This window comes from Amblyomma mixtum, chromosome 2 (assembly GCF_055824585.1).
Source record: "Amblyomma mixtum isolate Tamu chromosome 2, ASM5582458v1, whole genome shotgun sequence".
Lineage (NCBI taxonomy): Eukaryota > Metazoa > Arthropoda > Arachnida > Ixodida > Ixodidae > Amblyomma > Amblyomma mixtum.
Window position 1 is genome coordinate 168,244,565 of NC_143013.1, and position 15,036 is coordinate 168,259,600.

Consider the following 15,036-nt stretch of genomic DNA (forward strand, 5'->3'; position numbering starts at 1 on the left):
GAGGCAGAACACAAAAAGGGTCCGTGTACTCTGCAACGTCTGCATATTAAAAACCCCATGTGGTCAAAGTTATTCCCAAACCCTCCACTGCGGTGTCCCTCATAGCCTGTGTGTCGCTGCGGGACATGGATTAATTGTAAATTGTGGTTAAGCCATAAATCACAATTTTTTATTTGTTCACAAAGTCAACACGCTAGTAGTTCACTCAGTCATGTTGGCTTGTTCAATAAGACCAAGCTTTCCATTAATGTCAGATCTTAAAATTCATTAGTTCAGGTGTTAGAAAAAAAATAATAAATACCTGACAAAGCCATATCTAAACATGCAGTTTCTTGTGGGACACAAACTGATAGATTTTTTGGCACAGCAGTGAGCCATGCCGCAAACAATCCCCAGCTATGGGAAGGAATAACGGTAGATAAGGTTGTAGTGGAGCTTATTTTGGAGGCACTTTTCGCACAGGTGCATGGCTGATTATGTTCGAATCAGTATAACATCTACCACAAAACTGCGTCTAAACTTGAGTCGGGTATGAATCTGCAGTCGAATTGTCAACGAGCACATGCATGAGTGTGTATGAGGGCTGTTTGTGGAGTGCGAGGCGTTTACCATGGGAACAGGCACACAATATTATAAATATACGGGACATGTGCCTCGCGGCCCGCTCCTAACAAAGACTCAAGACTCGTCCTCTGTGGCTTCAACATTTCTCTTTGAAGCACTGAGGCGACCAACTTGCAATGCATTCTTGCAAAGAGCAGTAAACACAGGAGAGGACGCTGCAGCCAGGCAAGGGTTGTACTGCTCCACTCCGCACCGCTGAGGAGCGTTCTTTCAGTGTTGTAGTTTAGAGGCCTTGCACTGGATAAAGCGGGAGTGCTCCATATTGTACTCTTGAGGGTAGCTTAAGTATTGTCTGTTTTCTGCCTCAATATATAAAAAAATTAAGCTGTGCTCAAATTTCGCATTACAAAAAACCATGATCGTTGGTGAAGTTATTTTCATTGGTCTACATCTGTGCCACCCTTTGCAGCGCTACTTGCTGCGTCTGCACCTTCCGCGGCCGTGGCGGCTGCATCTGGCAGTGCTGCACCTGCCCGTGCTGCTTTTGCCTCTGCTCCACCTGCCAATGCTGCATTTGCCTCTGCTGCATCTGCGCCTGCGGCGTCTGCTTCTGTTCCACCTGCGACATTGGCACCTGCAGCATTGGCACCTGCGGCATCAGCAGCTTCTTCACTGATGGCGCCTACATCGGCAGCTGCTACCTGGGCGCCTGGAATAGATGCTCCTTGGGCTGAAGTGTTATCAGCTCCCTCCTCTCCGCCTGCAGCCACCTCTGAGCCTCCACCGAGCTCCATTCCCGGAGCCCTGGCTCATGTGGTCTTCACAGAGGGCTTGGGTAGCCAGGAGGAAGGCCCCACCAGGGAAGGCACACAAGTGTGCACAGTAGCAGAGGTTGGGAGGGTATGTTTAAAGATACAGCTTAATAATATTTAATATTAGTATTAACGTTACTACTTAGTTGTTTCACATAATAGCGAAGGCGAGACAATGAAACTCTTGTGTCTTGTGCCACAGGCACTGGCAAGGTGGCAGAAGCAGAGTACATTCACAAGCAACAAATTTGCCGGGCAATTACTATTTAGGCAGCTTCATTCCTTCAGTGACAGCCACAACATTAAAGGTCCCCTGACCATGTTCAGAGATTACAAACAAACAAGTACTCTGGATAAATTGGGCCGCTAGTACCAACATCTGTACATCGTTTTTTGGTGTTTTCTAGCTGATAAAAGCTCACATTTTGGATGATAGTGGTCTTTGACAATATAACGGGATGCATGCCAACTGAAATTTATATTGTGTGTTCGTCTAAATGATAGTGTAGGAATGCAACAAAAAAACACACCTGTACTTCCATCTTTTCATGGCTTGCAGTATAAGTGTGCGTGCTTTGGTAATACTGCACTTTTCAGTTGCTGGAACCAAAACAGAAGGCAGCGAAATTTCTTGATTGTGATAGCTATATCTCCAATATTAAATGGTCAATACAGAAAATTTTTGTGGGAGGGCATTCTTTGAAACAGGCCGGAAACCATTGAAGTCAAACAAAGATCCAACCAGATGGTGGTCAGGTGCACTCGGGTGCGACAAGAGCAGTGTGGAATGAAGCACAACTCTTGGTTCGGAATATGCGAGCTTAACAATAGACTTGCATGGGACCTGGGTATTGATTTAGGGAAGATGTGTGGTTTATAGCTGGTTGTCTGCGAGTGTGAAAGCTTCGACAGCTAGTGAGAGGACACATTCTGAAAATATTTGGGGCTGTGAATTCCTCAGGTTTGTTATTGGAAATCCGTGGGAGAGGCATTTGTGTTGCAGTGGACGTAACATGGCCAATTTTGATAACTGTTATTTCTTGGAAGAGCCTACCTTTTTCTTGTTTTGTTGTTTTATTAGTTGGCCAGGGGCCGCAATATTGTCATGAGCTGAGGGCAGATACGAAAGTGACGTAACCTTTTTTTTGTGCTGCATTAACTGCTATATTCCAACCTACACTGAACACAGATTGCCTTGAAGCAGCTGTTTTTATGGGCTGTATGGCTGTGTGTGTTTTTTCACATTATGAAGTGGTGTTGAAAGTAGTTTGGTTTGATTTCATGCAGGTTCACCTGGCCAATGGGGTACATCTGACCAAAGAGTTCTATGACCATTTGCTGACAGTGCCCAAGGACTCACACTTCGTGACGCGAGCCGCGACTGCCATTTGGTCGACGGAAGTGCTGGCTAAGCGGAGTGTGACGGGCACACAGTCAAACCGGTTCGCCGCCCAAGGCGGAGAGAAGCCGCCTCAACAGCCCCTCACCCCCCACAAAGTTGATGCACTGAAAGGTGAACGCGATCATCTTGCTCTCTGTTCTGTGATTTAACTGCAGTTTAACTCTCAAATTTATTAGTTCTGTAATTTAACTGCAGTTTAACTCTGAAATTTATTAGTAAGCAGACTAAAGTTTTCACTCAATGTGCTCTGTGTCCGCAAAAATTGATTGCTGTTGGTGTTAAACATTCTGTGTGATTGATATTGGGCTTCCACCTCCAGCCATGAAATTAAATATTTAAGTGTTTTTAAAAGAAAATAATGCCTGAAAGGTTTATTGTTCACAGTGGGAAAGCAATTGAGGAATTTTGATAGCAGATAATTTGACAGCTAGTGGAAGAAAGGACCATATGTTGTGGCATCATCACAACATCCCGACTGGATTGTGAGAAAACTGCCCATCATGGAAGGTAGCAGTGAAATTAATGATTGGTTGTGAGAGGTGGCGGTGAAATAAAGAAAACTGTGAGCCGCAGAGCTTAAATGTCCCCTCAAATTTTTTTTGTTTCTTTACAGCTGCATTCTAATGTACCGCAGCTAAATTAACTAGTGCGGAGATCCAAATGTGCGGCATTCTAACACTCATGGTGCATTTTCTTTTCTACGCAGTGTTTTTCACGCACTACGCATCAAGAAAGGGCTACGGAGAGGAGGACGTCGCCAAGGCCTCGAAGAATATTCGAATGTGGTTATCACAAAAAGCCTGTGAGCTACGGCGACAGAGGCCCCCGAAATAAACATCTTGCGTAAGCATAGAAAATTGCATGTTTCTTTATCCGAGAAGTGGCATGGGATTTTTTCCTTTGCAACTTTCTTCATATAATGCACCATTACGTCTCACCATACATACCGAATGCAGCAGGGCACATGCCAGGCTCGTGATACGAGCCTGTATGCCTGCATGCATGGAAACATCGTCTGGTCCCTATCAAAAAATCCAACAGTCTCTCCTTGTTGGCCCTTGAATGGCAAACAGGAATTGCTATTGGCACTCTGTTTGTCAAACAAGCCAATAAGCCAACACCAACAGATTCCTTATTGGGCCGTGTTGGCGGAACGCGAAATTATGCCAACACCAACAGAGTGGCTTGAATTGGAAAGAAAATCCTGACTGGTACAGCTGTTGGCCAAAGACGCCAGTAAGCCAACACCAATAAGTGGCTTGAATCGCAAGCAGGAAACTTGTTGGGTGAACACGCCATGTAGCCAATAGCAACGTGCAAACAGGTAAATTTGTATGCGCAGCAAAATATTGACACTGTATGCCATGAAGATAACCCGTACGGTTATTCAGTCAGCATGCTTTGCTTCGGATGGTCTACTTCCGTGTCATAGGTAATTTTCTGTGCACTAATAGAAAAGAATCGCGGCTCGATTCGATTCGAAGGAAATGGAAGAGGATAGCCAGGAGATGCGGTATGCTCTCCGGACCGACCTACGCACCGAGCCACATTCACGTGAGCGCCACTCGAGGCAGGCGATGCGGTGTGCACTCTGGACCGACCGGCGAACCGAGACAGATTCACGTGAGCCTCTTGAGTCGAGGGGACGACTGCCGCCATCTCGACGGGAGTAGGCGCCGATGAGAAATTGCGTCGTACGATCGCTTACAGGTGGCACTATATTTTGCTGCGCATGATGCATGAAAGCCTATGCACGCCTTATAGTTTTGTCCGCGTAGTTGAGATGCGTCCATTGCCAAATCAAGGCGCGTCGCGTTGCAAACTTAGTGGGCATTTGCGGTTCGTTTTAATTGTTCCCGAAATGTTCGTCTACTGTGAGTACGTGTGTGATCATACAACTGCTGTTGTTGAACACACTAAAGTTCAGTCATTTGAACCAAAGAACGTCGCGGATTTCGATCCGGGAAAAAACTACAGCGTCTACTGGTGCGGCGACGACTTCACCGCTGGCGGTTACTACGATGCCAGAATCATACACATGACAGGTAAGTCGCCAAAAGGTCATCCATTTTATTTCTTTTTCTGCGGCTGAACAACTTTTTGCGGTATTAGGAAGGTGTATATACAAGCGCGTGCCCTAAGTATGCATGACTTCCGCACCTGTGCGCGCGCTGCTCTACGCAACGACACAACCGTCTTGAGAGCTCAAAATGGAGCACTTTCGGGGATCCATTGGCTATATTATAGATATTTGTCGCTTCGTCAAGGGCTCGTGAAAATATTTTGAGGCATGACAAGTAAACCACGCAAAGCGCGCAAGTTGAGGTCGCGGGAAGCGGCGAATGGAAAACATGTGCTCTAAAGTTTCGATTTCTCTTTTTTTTTTTTGTAATTCTCGTGTCTTCACCTGTCTTCTAGCGAATAATTATAACGAAAGGTTGCGAAGTTCATAAAATGACTTGTTTTCTCATGCGTAGTTGTCTAACATTGTCAACGAATTGCGCTTCTGATACCCCGCCGGTGCCTCCCGGTGCCGGTGCCGCCGGTTCCGCGGGTCGCGGTGCCTCGTGTATTTCGCGGGTTTCTGCTCGTGTTTTTAATTTTATTTCAGTGATTATTGGGCTTCATGTATAAGAAAAAAATGGCTTTATTGCACACAACAAGGCTTTGTGTTCTACTAATTATACACTTGTATACTTCCTTCTTAACTATTGATGACCTGGGGAGGACTATATGAGGGTATTAGTTTTAATGACTCAGTAACTGTTGCAGCTAGCGGAGCGTAAAATCCAAATGTGAAATCATCATACAAAGTTTTATGTAGTATGTATGTATACACGTATATATATTAAATTAAGGTATATTTTATGAATAATGGTAATAGTTTTAACTGCCATCCCTGCTGAAAAAAGTTCTATGTTGCAATAAATCATACAGTTTATCATACAAATATCATAGACTTATACAAATCATAGAAAATTATCATAGAAATGTCATACATTTCTATAAATCATAGTCATCATAGAGATGTCATAGAATATCATACAAATTGTATGATATATCATTCAGATTGCATGATATTCTATGATGAAGCCTCTATGAGGTTATTGCATCGTAGAAGTTTTTTTCAGCAGGGATGCCCTCCTTGAGGCAAAACGCTGTGGGGTACATGTTGCTATAGTGGCTCAGCAGAGCATGTGTTTCTCTGTTTTTAGTGTTTTATAATTTATTACCCTACAGAGTTCTTGCCCTCAAGGCAGGACAAAAGGAGGGGATATGTGCTCAACCTCAAACACTAAAATGAAGTGTGTATGTGCTTAGAAATTGTAATCAAGCTTTTACTGCTTAAGACGTTAATTAATGTGTCTTCAACTAATTCTTGCTCAACAAAGGACATATGAATGCAGCGTGAAGTACCGCAGCTGTGCCCTCTTGGTTTGAGCATCCACCTTGCGTGCAAGCGGTGTTGGGTTCAATCCCCATACAGTGCCCCCAGGTACTCAGAGATCATGCAGTGTGTGCAACGTTTCCCTTGGCCTGGTGTTTGGCATATGTGCGGTAAAATGCTCGAAAAATGTGTCTCTAATTTCACCTTGAGTAGACGAAAATTCCTTGTGCCATGGTGCTCTTTGGACAAAGCTGCCTTTAAACCAGTAAGATCTGCAATCATCATCATCTGGTAAGCTGCATACAGTATGATTGCAGTAGACGGAGAGGAACTTGTACACAGAATTCGCGGATGCAGGTTTGTTCCATTACAATACAAAAAAATTGAACATTTTGTAAAGGTTGTGTGCATATCAGATTGGAAAAATTCAAAATAATATGCGGTGCAGCTCCATGATACATTCTTAACCTTTTATCAATGCACATTGCTTCTAACTTTCTATGTGCTGTGCAGAATCAAAGGAGGAAATGGACATCTACAATGAAAAACGACACCGAAGACCTCTTATACCACCCGAAGGGAAGAAAAGGACAAAAGGAAAGGTAAAGTCATAGCTTTTAAAGGCTGGTAATATTACTTTCAAATGTGCAGTTTTGCACTGTAAAAGTGTGTGTCTACTTGATGAACAGCTCACAAGGTGGGGCTTGTGACTGGCCTTGAAGACAGATCATTGACTCCAGATATCCACTTCTATTTCAAGCTGTAAAATATTTGATCCTAAGTAGGTTGTCGGGCAGGTGAGTTACATTTATTGAAAGCAGTGTTAAAAAATATGGACATGGGAAGAAGGTGTACACACGAAGATGAACGGACAGCTAATCTATATTCAGGGACTGCTCCACATTAAATACACTGCCTACTAGGATGCCGTGCTGACATTTAGTATGCTCCTTTCCCCACACACTCTTCCACGTGATTCCTGGCTTAACTTGGATCAGCTTGCAAGGTCAGCTGACCTTTGTGCACCAGGCTAGCAGCCTTCTTAGGGGTTGACTCTGAGTGACCAAACACAGTTCTACTGGGTCATTCCATGCCAAACACCCCAGACGTTGCACACAGCCATCTACAGTTTGTTCAAAAATATTCATGGCAAGTTATGCCAATGTGCCTAATCAAAGCCTGAAACATTTTCGTTGAAAAAATTTATTTGTGAGGTCAGTGCAGCTTGAACATTTAGAGAAGGTTTTAATAAAAACACTTATAGTCGGATACAACTTAAGTCTGCAGTGAAGCTCCGCCCATATATTTAGCCTCCGCGCAAGAATTCCTCCACGACGAAAAAGTAGTCCGTTGCTTAAACATACCTTGTTACCTATAAACAAGCTTATTGCAAGAAAAAAAATAATGAGCTTTTGAATTTTGATATGGGGATTGTTTGATAAAATCAAACATTCAAGCTGAATTCGTTTACTGTTCCGTTTATAAAAGTCAGGCTGATTTTGTTTCTGTTCCAATTGGAAAGCGGCGACTGCGGTCCAGTGTTAGCAACTGCTGTTTTTTTAAGTTGTATTCTACTATAATATTAACATTTGGAAAATAATAACATTTAGAAAAGATTAATCATCATCATCAGCCTGCCTACGCCCACTGCAGAGCAAAGGCCTCTCCCATGTCTCCCCCCACAAAAAAAATACTCTGCCTGTCGATGGAACTGCATAACCAGGCCTGAAGTGCGGCCTGATCTCGGTGACCAGAACCGACAACGCACTTCCTCACCAGAGCAGGATTTGGCCACCCTGGTGTAGTACTTGGCCACAACCTTCTGTGAACAAACCAATTAAGAGAAAAGATTAATGAAAAACAAATTTTTAGAAAACACTCCACAATTTTTTCAGTGACATTTGCGCAGATTCTGGCTTTCGACATAAATCAGAGCGTATAGGTTTTTACGGCTCAAATCTTTTTTTTTAATTAAAGAAAATATGAAAATGCACCATTTCTGCTGTTTTTTTATACCAACTTGCTCTCGCATATTCATAAATAGCCGTTTGGCTTCTCTAGACGTCTAGAACTTATAACCAATGTTACAGGTGATGAAACTGTGTACATTGAAGTAAGAAAAATACTAAGGTTGCAAAAAAGTGCATTTTGAGCCAAAAACACTGGTTAATTTCACCCTGTGGTGATCCAAGTAAAAATACAAACAATGACAGGTTACATAGAACAATTTATTGCCTTTCATTTCTTACATTTTAATCGAGGTAATTTTTGTTTAAAGGGAGAAAAGAATTTTTGAAGCTGAGCTCTTGCGTCGGAAGTTGCAAGTTGCAGATATAGGAGAACTGCGACCTGCACTTGGACCTGTGAAGAGCCACATGTAGCTCGCGACCTACAGTTTGCCCCCCCCCCCCCCCTCCTCCTCCCCCCTGTACTAGTGCATTGCACAACTTTCCCCATTATGCTGTGGCGTGCTGCTGTCAGGATTAATCCTGATGGATTGCATATTTTGGTGTGTTCAACAGTTCAGTAGGAAATTTTAATTGCGCCTATTCAGTTGCAGGTGACAAAGTCAGCAAAAAAGCTACGGCTTGATGTGCAGCGCCAACAGGAGCTGCAGTTGATTGAGGAGGCAGTGGTGGATGGAGCCGTCGACATGGTTCCTGTTGGATTGCACAACGAGCTGAAGCGCAAAACAGAGGCCTTGGAGATTGAACTGGCTGCGTTGAAGCAAGCAAGGGGTGACCAGCCAGCTACAGCTGAATTTGAAGCTCTTAAGGACGAAGTTGGACAGCTCCGTATTCTGAATATGGAACTGCAGCGCAGCCTTACTTCCAAGCTCTTCGATGCTGGTAAATCCTCTTGAAAAGTTAGCTTCTTTGGAGCTGTTATGTCTTGATGCAGAGCATACTTTCAGATCCATCTACAGAATCATGTGTAGTGTGAAACAATTTTTTTGTTTCCCCCACACAGACACACACTTGTAAATGTGTTGTGAAGATGGTGGGGAACAGGTACTTCTAAACTTCTGAAATCCATCATAGCTGTGTGGAGGGGTGCTTGTTGCTGTCGTGATTGCTTCCTCAAATTTCCAGTTAACTCGCTGGCTATAAGTTTCCAAAAAGACAGGAAGAGGATAGGCAGCTGGTCTGTGCAAAGAACCCTCGGTGTATCATGTGCCTTTTAACTCAATGGGAGATCATTAAGCATTAAAAAAGAATTTAAAATCTTTTTTTCTTTTTTGAGGCAGGCCAGGCTTTTTCATTTATCGGAAATTTTTGTTTCTGCATGTGCTCATCGCGTTCAGAATATATATCAGTGCATGCTCTGCATATTCATTCATTCAATATCTTAGCTAGCGGAAGCTTCCTTAATTTCTTAGCTTTCATTTTCACTGCACATTAAAAAAACAGGGTGGCATATGCATGACTTTGGTAGCGCACATTAATGGCATGCCAGCACACAGTTCGGCACTGCTTATGTCAACAAAAGTTGGAAAGGAGGCTAGTTGATGGTGGACGCGCATTGCTAAGTGGCCAAGTGAAATCTTAGTGCATTATGAAACAGTAATCTGCAGTATTTTTGTTGGGAGCTCAGAAGAAAGAGCATGTTTCGCTTCTATTTAGGCCATTATAAGCTGATGAGCTGCATTACAGAAATGATCTAGTGTTTTATGTAGCCCTTCGTGCTGAGTACCAGATTTCCATTGGGTATAAAGAACAATTGCATTGTTTTCAGTGAAAATTGAATCTTAGCCTCTTCACTGGTATGTTGTTGTTAATTTGGCAGCAAAGGACATAATTATTGCTGGTAAAATCAGATTGGAAATCTTTCCACTGGCTGATTCAAACTTTTGAAGTCTTTGCTGAAAAGGACAGGTTGCCACCGTTTTGAAGTTAATGATGGTCTAGCATATCCTCTGAGATGCGCGCAATAAAATTGATGTTGATACACATGCTTCATTCATGAGAACGGCCAGTGATGGCTACACCTGTATTTCGTTTCTAGGTTCTAGCTTATGAAAGCTTTGTTTTCAGTTTGTTTTGAACACGCTACCGTACTGATACAGGTGAACTTAAATTTTTGTTTTGCGTCCCTTTAACATATTCCTCATAGATATTTCTTTGCTTCTAATTTAGGAAGACTACAAAAAAAAATGAAACTAACATGTATAAGTGCTGAATATTGTTCCTCGTTCATGCATTATAATTGCAGTGCAGTAGAATAAACAAGGTGTAAGCATTCTATAGTGCTGTTATTTGGAAGATGCAGTGTGCCCACAACCAGGCAGTGCCGGCACCAAAAGAAATGTTCTAAAATAGGCTAGCTGCGGCTGTCACAGGACTGAGCTGATTAGAAATCAGTGAAAAAGGTCTGATTTTTCCATGCACATAGCTAGGCTTTTGATCATAAACAGGAAGCCTGAGTATGTCATAGAAGTTGCCAGACTGAAGCAGGAAGGTTAGCATTGTATTGAACAAATAACCCAGCCACAGGACGAAGGACAGGGAAGAGACAAGGTGCACACTGCGACTGAAACTAACAACTGTGCAGCAAGTTTTCTTGGGAGATGGATGTGCTTCATTAGAACACTGTTGTTAGTTCCAGTTGCAGTGTGCGCCTCGTCCCTTCCTTGTCCTTCAGCGTTTGCTTGGGTTATTTGTTCAATACAGTGCACCAGCTGACCCAGATCGCAACTTTTCTGCTAAAGTATGTACCAGTACTGCAGCCTGTGAACCATGGAATTATCCCTCCTGCGGCCTCAGTGTTGCAGAGTAGGCAAGGCAGATTTCGTTTGCAAACAGTATCCAACATCAGGAGTTCAGTTTCATGACACGCAGGTACTGCTTGCAACTATAGCAGAGATTTGGATAGCATGGTGGAAGGCGACAAGCTGGATAACGTGGAAGTAAACTCTTGTATACAGGTAAAAAAAAGAGTTGTATGAAGAAACCTAGCAAAGATTATCGGTAGCGTTGCATTGCTGTTTGTAAAGCCGATACAATTTCTTCCAGTGTCGTGGCACTGGTGAACATTGCCATAGGGGACAATAAATTTTTACCTTTTCTCTAAACTCTACTTCAGAGAAAATTTATTGTTCGATCCGGCAATGTTTACTCAATTATGACATTGGAAGTAATTGTATGTGCTTTCCAGATAACAAGGTAATGCTATCAGTAATCTTTTCTCGGTATTAAGTTGCGCTGTGAGCAAAATCATTAAGTGCCAACTCACTGGCCTGTGTTTGATGAATTTATGTGATACCTGATTGGCACTAATATCCTCAGGTATAGGAAGCTGGAGTAATGAATTAACAGAAGTGTTTTAGGCAACTAAACTTATGTACTTAAAAACCGAATTATTCACTCTTATGTGCTATGATATGTAAGGGGTAAAGAAGGGATTACTTTTAAATTTATTTTTCTTTTTCAGAAGTGAGGCTGATATATGCAGCTGCCTCTGATCTTCCACTGAATATTGTGTATCAGCCCGCACTAGATAGTATGGAGAAGAATGGTAAGTAATTATTTGTCCACTTGCATTCTTTTACTTTTCTAAACTGATTTGAATGCCTCTGAAGCTCTTTACTTGTAATATCTGCAGGACAAGCCTCGGCGAGCGTTGCATCCCCACAGTGCCAAGTTCAGCATGGTAAGGTGTATACATTCTAAACACGTATTGGTTTGTTGACATGGGGTTTGCTGGTGGCAGTTTCATGACATTTCAGGACGTGTGTTTGTAAGCAGAATCTGTAAACTTCTTGAACCTAGGGAGAGAACACTGTTTAGTTGAACCGGGTCAATTTGAGAGTTATCAGAATGATAGAGCACCGTTGCATTACCATGTAGACTGACACAGATGCTATGCTTAACTCCTTGAAAGTGAGGCTAAAATGAAAGTGGTGACGTAAGTATACCTTTCACTGGCAAGACTTTGCACGGCTGCTTTGTCTGATGTGGCCGTGCAACAGTCGGAAGTACTGGCATGCCTTACTGCAAATAATTATGGAAGAGAAATTCCTCTGCAGCTCCTTATAACTTGCTGTTCCTACAGGACAAGCCTCGGCGAGCACTGCTTCCCTGGAGAGCCCAGGTCTGCTTGGTAAGATACACTTTCATGTTTTGGGTTTAGTGATCTGACAGTTTAGTGCTGTTTTGGATCGTAGTCGTATGTTGGGAGAAAAAAGCCTCGGTAGTTGGCTAACTTATTACTTGCTGCACCTACAGGACAAGCTTCAACGAGCACTGCTTCCCAGAGCCCAGGTCTGCTTGGTAAGATACTCTTTCATGTTTTGGGTTTAGTGATCTGACAGTTTAGCGCTGTTTTGGATCGTAGTCGTATGTTGGGAGAAAAAAGCCTCGGTAGTTGGCTAACTTATTACTTGCTGCACCTACAGGACAAGCTTCAACGAGCACTGCTTCCCAGAGCCCAGGTCTGCTTGGTAAGATACTCTTTCATGTTTTGGGTTCAGTGATCTGACAGTTTAGCGCTGTTTTCGATCGTAGTCGTATGTTGGGAGAAAAAAGCCTCGGTAGTTGGCTAACTTATTACTTGCTGCTATAAATTTGTTGCGGTGTGTGGAATTTAACGTCCCAAGGTTACTCAGCCTATGAGGGATGCTGTAGTAGAGTGTTCTGGAATAATTTTACATCACCAGAAGTGTTAAACCTTTACTGACATCGTCCAGCACATGGACGCCTTTTGCATTTTGCCTTCATCGAAATTGGGTGGCCGCGACTGGGTTCGAGCCTGAATACTCAGGCTCGGTTTCTGAAATCCTAACCACTAAGCAACTACAGCTAGTCCTTCTCATGAATATGTCGCAGTCTGCACTGACTACCTAAAAGCTCTTGACCGCGTCGAATCATCTCAGAAAAAAGTTTCTACCTTGCAGAGTAACATGATGGTGCTTTTATGCTGCCACTATTTTGTCAGTTTATTGTGTAAAATGTATGTTGCCAAAGGCAAAGTGCTACAATGCACTTGTATGAACCACCAGTGGCTATTGTGTTCCAGATTGGGCTGGCCCTTAGTCACAAAGCAATTTTTCATTTGGCTATATATAATGCACTATATGCAACTTTTGAAACTGCAGTCCTTGACTGCATTGGGTTTCTTTGCTTTACTTCTTCTTTTGAGAGTTGCTTGTGGAAATTTTTGTGTAATGCCCCTCAATCCATACATTGCCCTTAATATTTATTCTTTCTGCAGCTTTGTTCCGCCTCTACATGGGGGACACAAGCCCAGAGGAGTCTGCAAAACGGCTGAAAGCGGTGCGCAAGCATCTTGCTCAGAAACTGGGTGATGTACAGCGCAAATAGTGCGCAACATAATAAAGGTGTTCTGTGAAATTTTTTGTGACTGTTATCTAGAGACACACATTTTGCTAAAAAAGTTATTGCACCGTTTATTTGCAGCATGCAGAAATAATTTTCCAGTTTATCCAAGTTCTTCTTTTCAAGTATTCAGATAATCGTTTTAAGCTTGTCCAAAGATACCAGCAGGATTGTGTGTTGAAACAATGTGAAGGTGCCATGGTCATGTGTCTGCGTGAGCTTCATGCTCACGGGCCAACAGGCCTTCAGGCATGCACAAAAGCAGGCCAATACCAGTAGGCCGACACCACCAGGCCAATACCAGTAGGCCGATTCCAGTAGGCCGACACCATTAGGTCCAACACCAATAGGCCCGACAGCAATACACCCAACACCAATAGGCCCAACACCAATAGGCCCAACACCAGCAGGCCCGACACCAGCAGGGTCCCAATTTACGGATTGCCAACAAACCTACAGCCTGTTGGATTTTCTGATAGGGTTGTCACGGCCTGGTGGATTTTTATGCCCATAAACATCAGCCCGGAAACACCAGCCCGGAGACACCAAACCGTATTTTCTGGTGTTAACACCAGGCACAACCTCGTGGGTTTCTCAGCCCCAAAAACACCAGCCCAGAAACACCAGCCCGGAAACACCAGCCCGGAAACACCAGCCCGGAAACACCAGCCCGGGAACACCAGCCCGGAAACACCAGCCCGGAAACACCAGAACCGTGTCTGAAATTCCACTCTGGTGTTAACACCACATACGGCCTGGTGGAATTTTCAATTGGGCATCATCGCACCCGGACAATAATCAGCTGATACTTAACCTACAGAATGGTCTTAATTCTCTTGAGCGCTGGTGCCACATTAACCGCCTGTCCGTGAACGTCACTAAAACTTGTTTTCAGATTTGCCATCCCCGTCAGAAGCTATTGCCCATCACACCACTTCTATACCTCAATTCTGCTGATATTTCGCCGCAAGATCGAGTTTCTTTTCTGGGTATTATCATTGACCCTCACTTAAAATTCCATCATCATGTAGCTGAAACGTGCAAGAAAATTTTTTTATGGGTTACGCGCACTAATTAAAGCCCGAAGCTATTTTCCAGTCCAAACTTTATTCTCACTTTACTACGAATTCATCCACAGCCACTTAAACTACGGTATCTCATCTTGGGGTAACGCCTATCATATTCATCTCTGGTCTTCAATAAAACTGCAAAAGCAAGCCATGCGCATCATAACCAATACCCCTCGAATGTCACCCTCCCGCATTTTGTTCATAGATTTAAACGTTCTACCTGTCTCGGCCCTTTATTTTTACAACATTGGAATCCTATTCTTTAAGATTCTTCATCATTATCTCCCGCTAAGCATATTTTCTGCCGGCCCGATCATGAGCAACATGGTCAAACGTTTTGCGCTGCGTAATAACTTTTTACTACCTAAGGTCAGAACTAACTACGGGAAACAATGCCTTCATTTTTCATCCTTATCATTTTAGAACTCTTTGAACATAGACGTCAAACAAACTAATACGCTTTCTT

The 15,036-nt window shown here is 43.2% G+C and overlaps 1 protein-coding gene across 1 annotated transcript in view; it reads left to right on the forward strand.

Moving 5' to 3' along the window:
• The window catches only part of LOC149361508 (uncharacterized), a 35,559-nt gene extending 22,074 nt beyond the window's left edge, over positions 1 to 13,485 (forward strand). The window contains exons 2-12 of the mRNA XM_089568099.1: positions 1,331 to 1,464; positions 2,664 to 2,889; positions 3,485 to 3,580; positions 4,557 to 4,823; positions 6,680 to 6,768; positions 8,721 to 9,015; positions 11,597 to 11,680; positions 11,768 to 11,815; positions 12,218 to 12,265; positions 12,391 to 12,435; positions 13,376 to 13,485. Of these exons, the coding sequence (XP_089424225.1) occupies positions 1,331 to 1,464; positions 2,664 to 2,889; positions 3,485 to 3,580; positions 4,557 to 4,823; positions 6,680 to 6,768; positions 8,721 to 9,015; positions 11,597 to 11,680; positions 11,768 to 11,815; positions 12,218 to 12,265; positions 12,391 to 12,435; positions 13,376 to 13,485 (1,442 nt within the window). The remainder of the gene's footprint in view (positions 1 to 1,330; positions 1,465 to 2,663; positions 2,890 to 3,484; positions 3,581 to 4,556; positions 4,824 to 6,679; positions 6,769 to 8,720; positions 9,016 to 11,596; positions 11,681 to 11,767; positions 11,816 to 12,217; positions 12,266 to 12,390; positions 12,436 to 13,375) is intronic.
• The last annotated feature ends 1,551 nt before the right edge of the window (positions 13,486 to 15,036 follow it).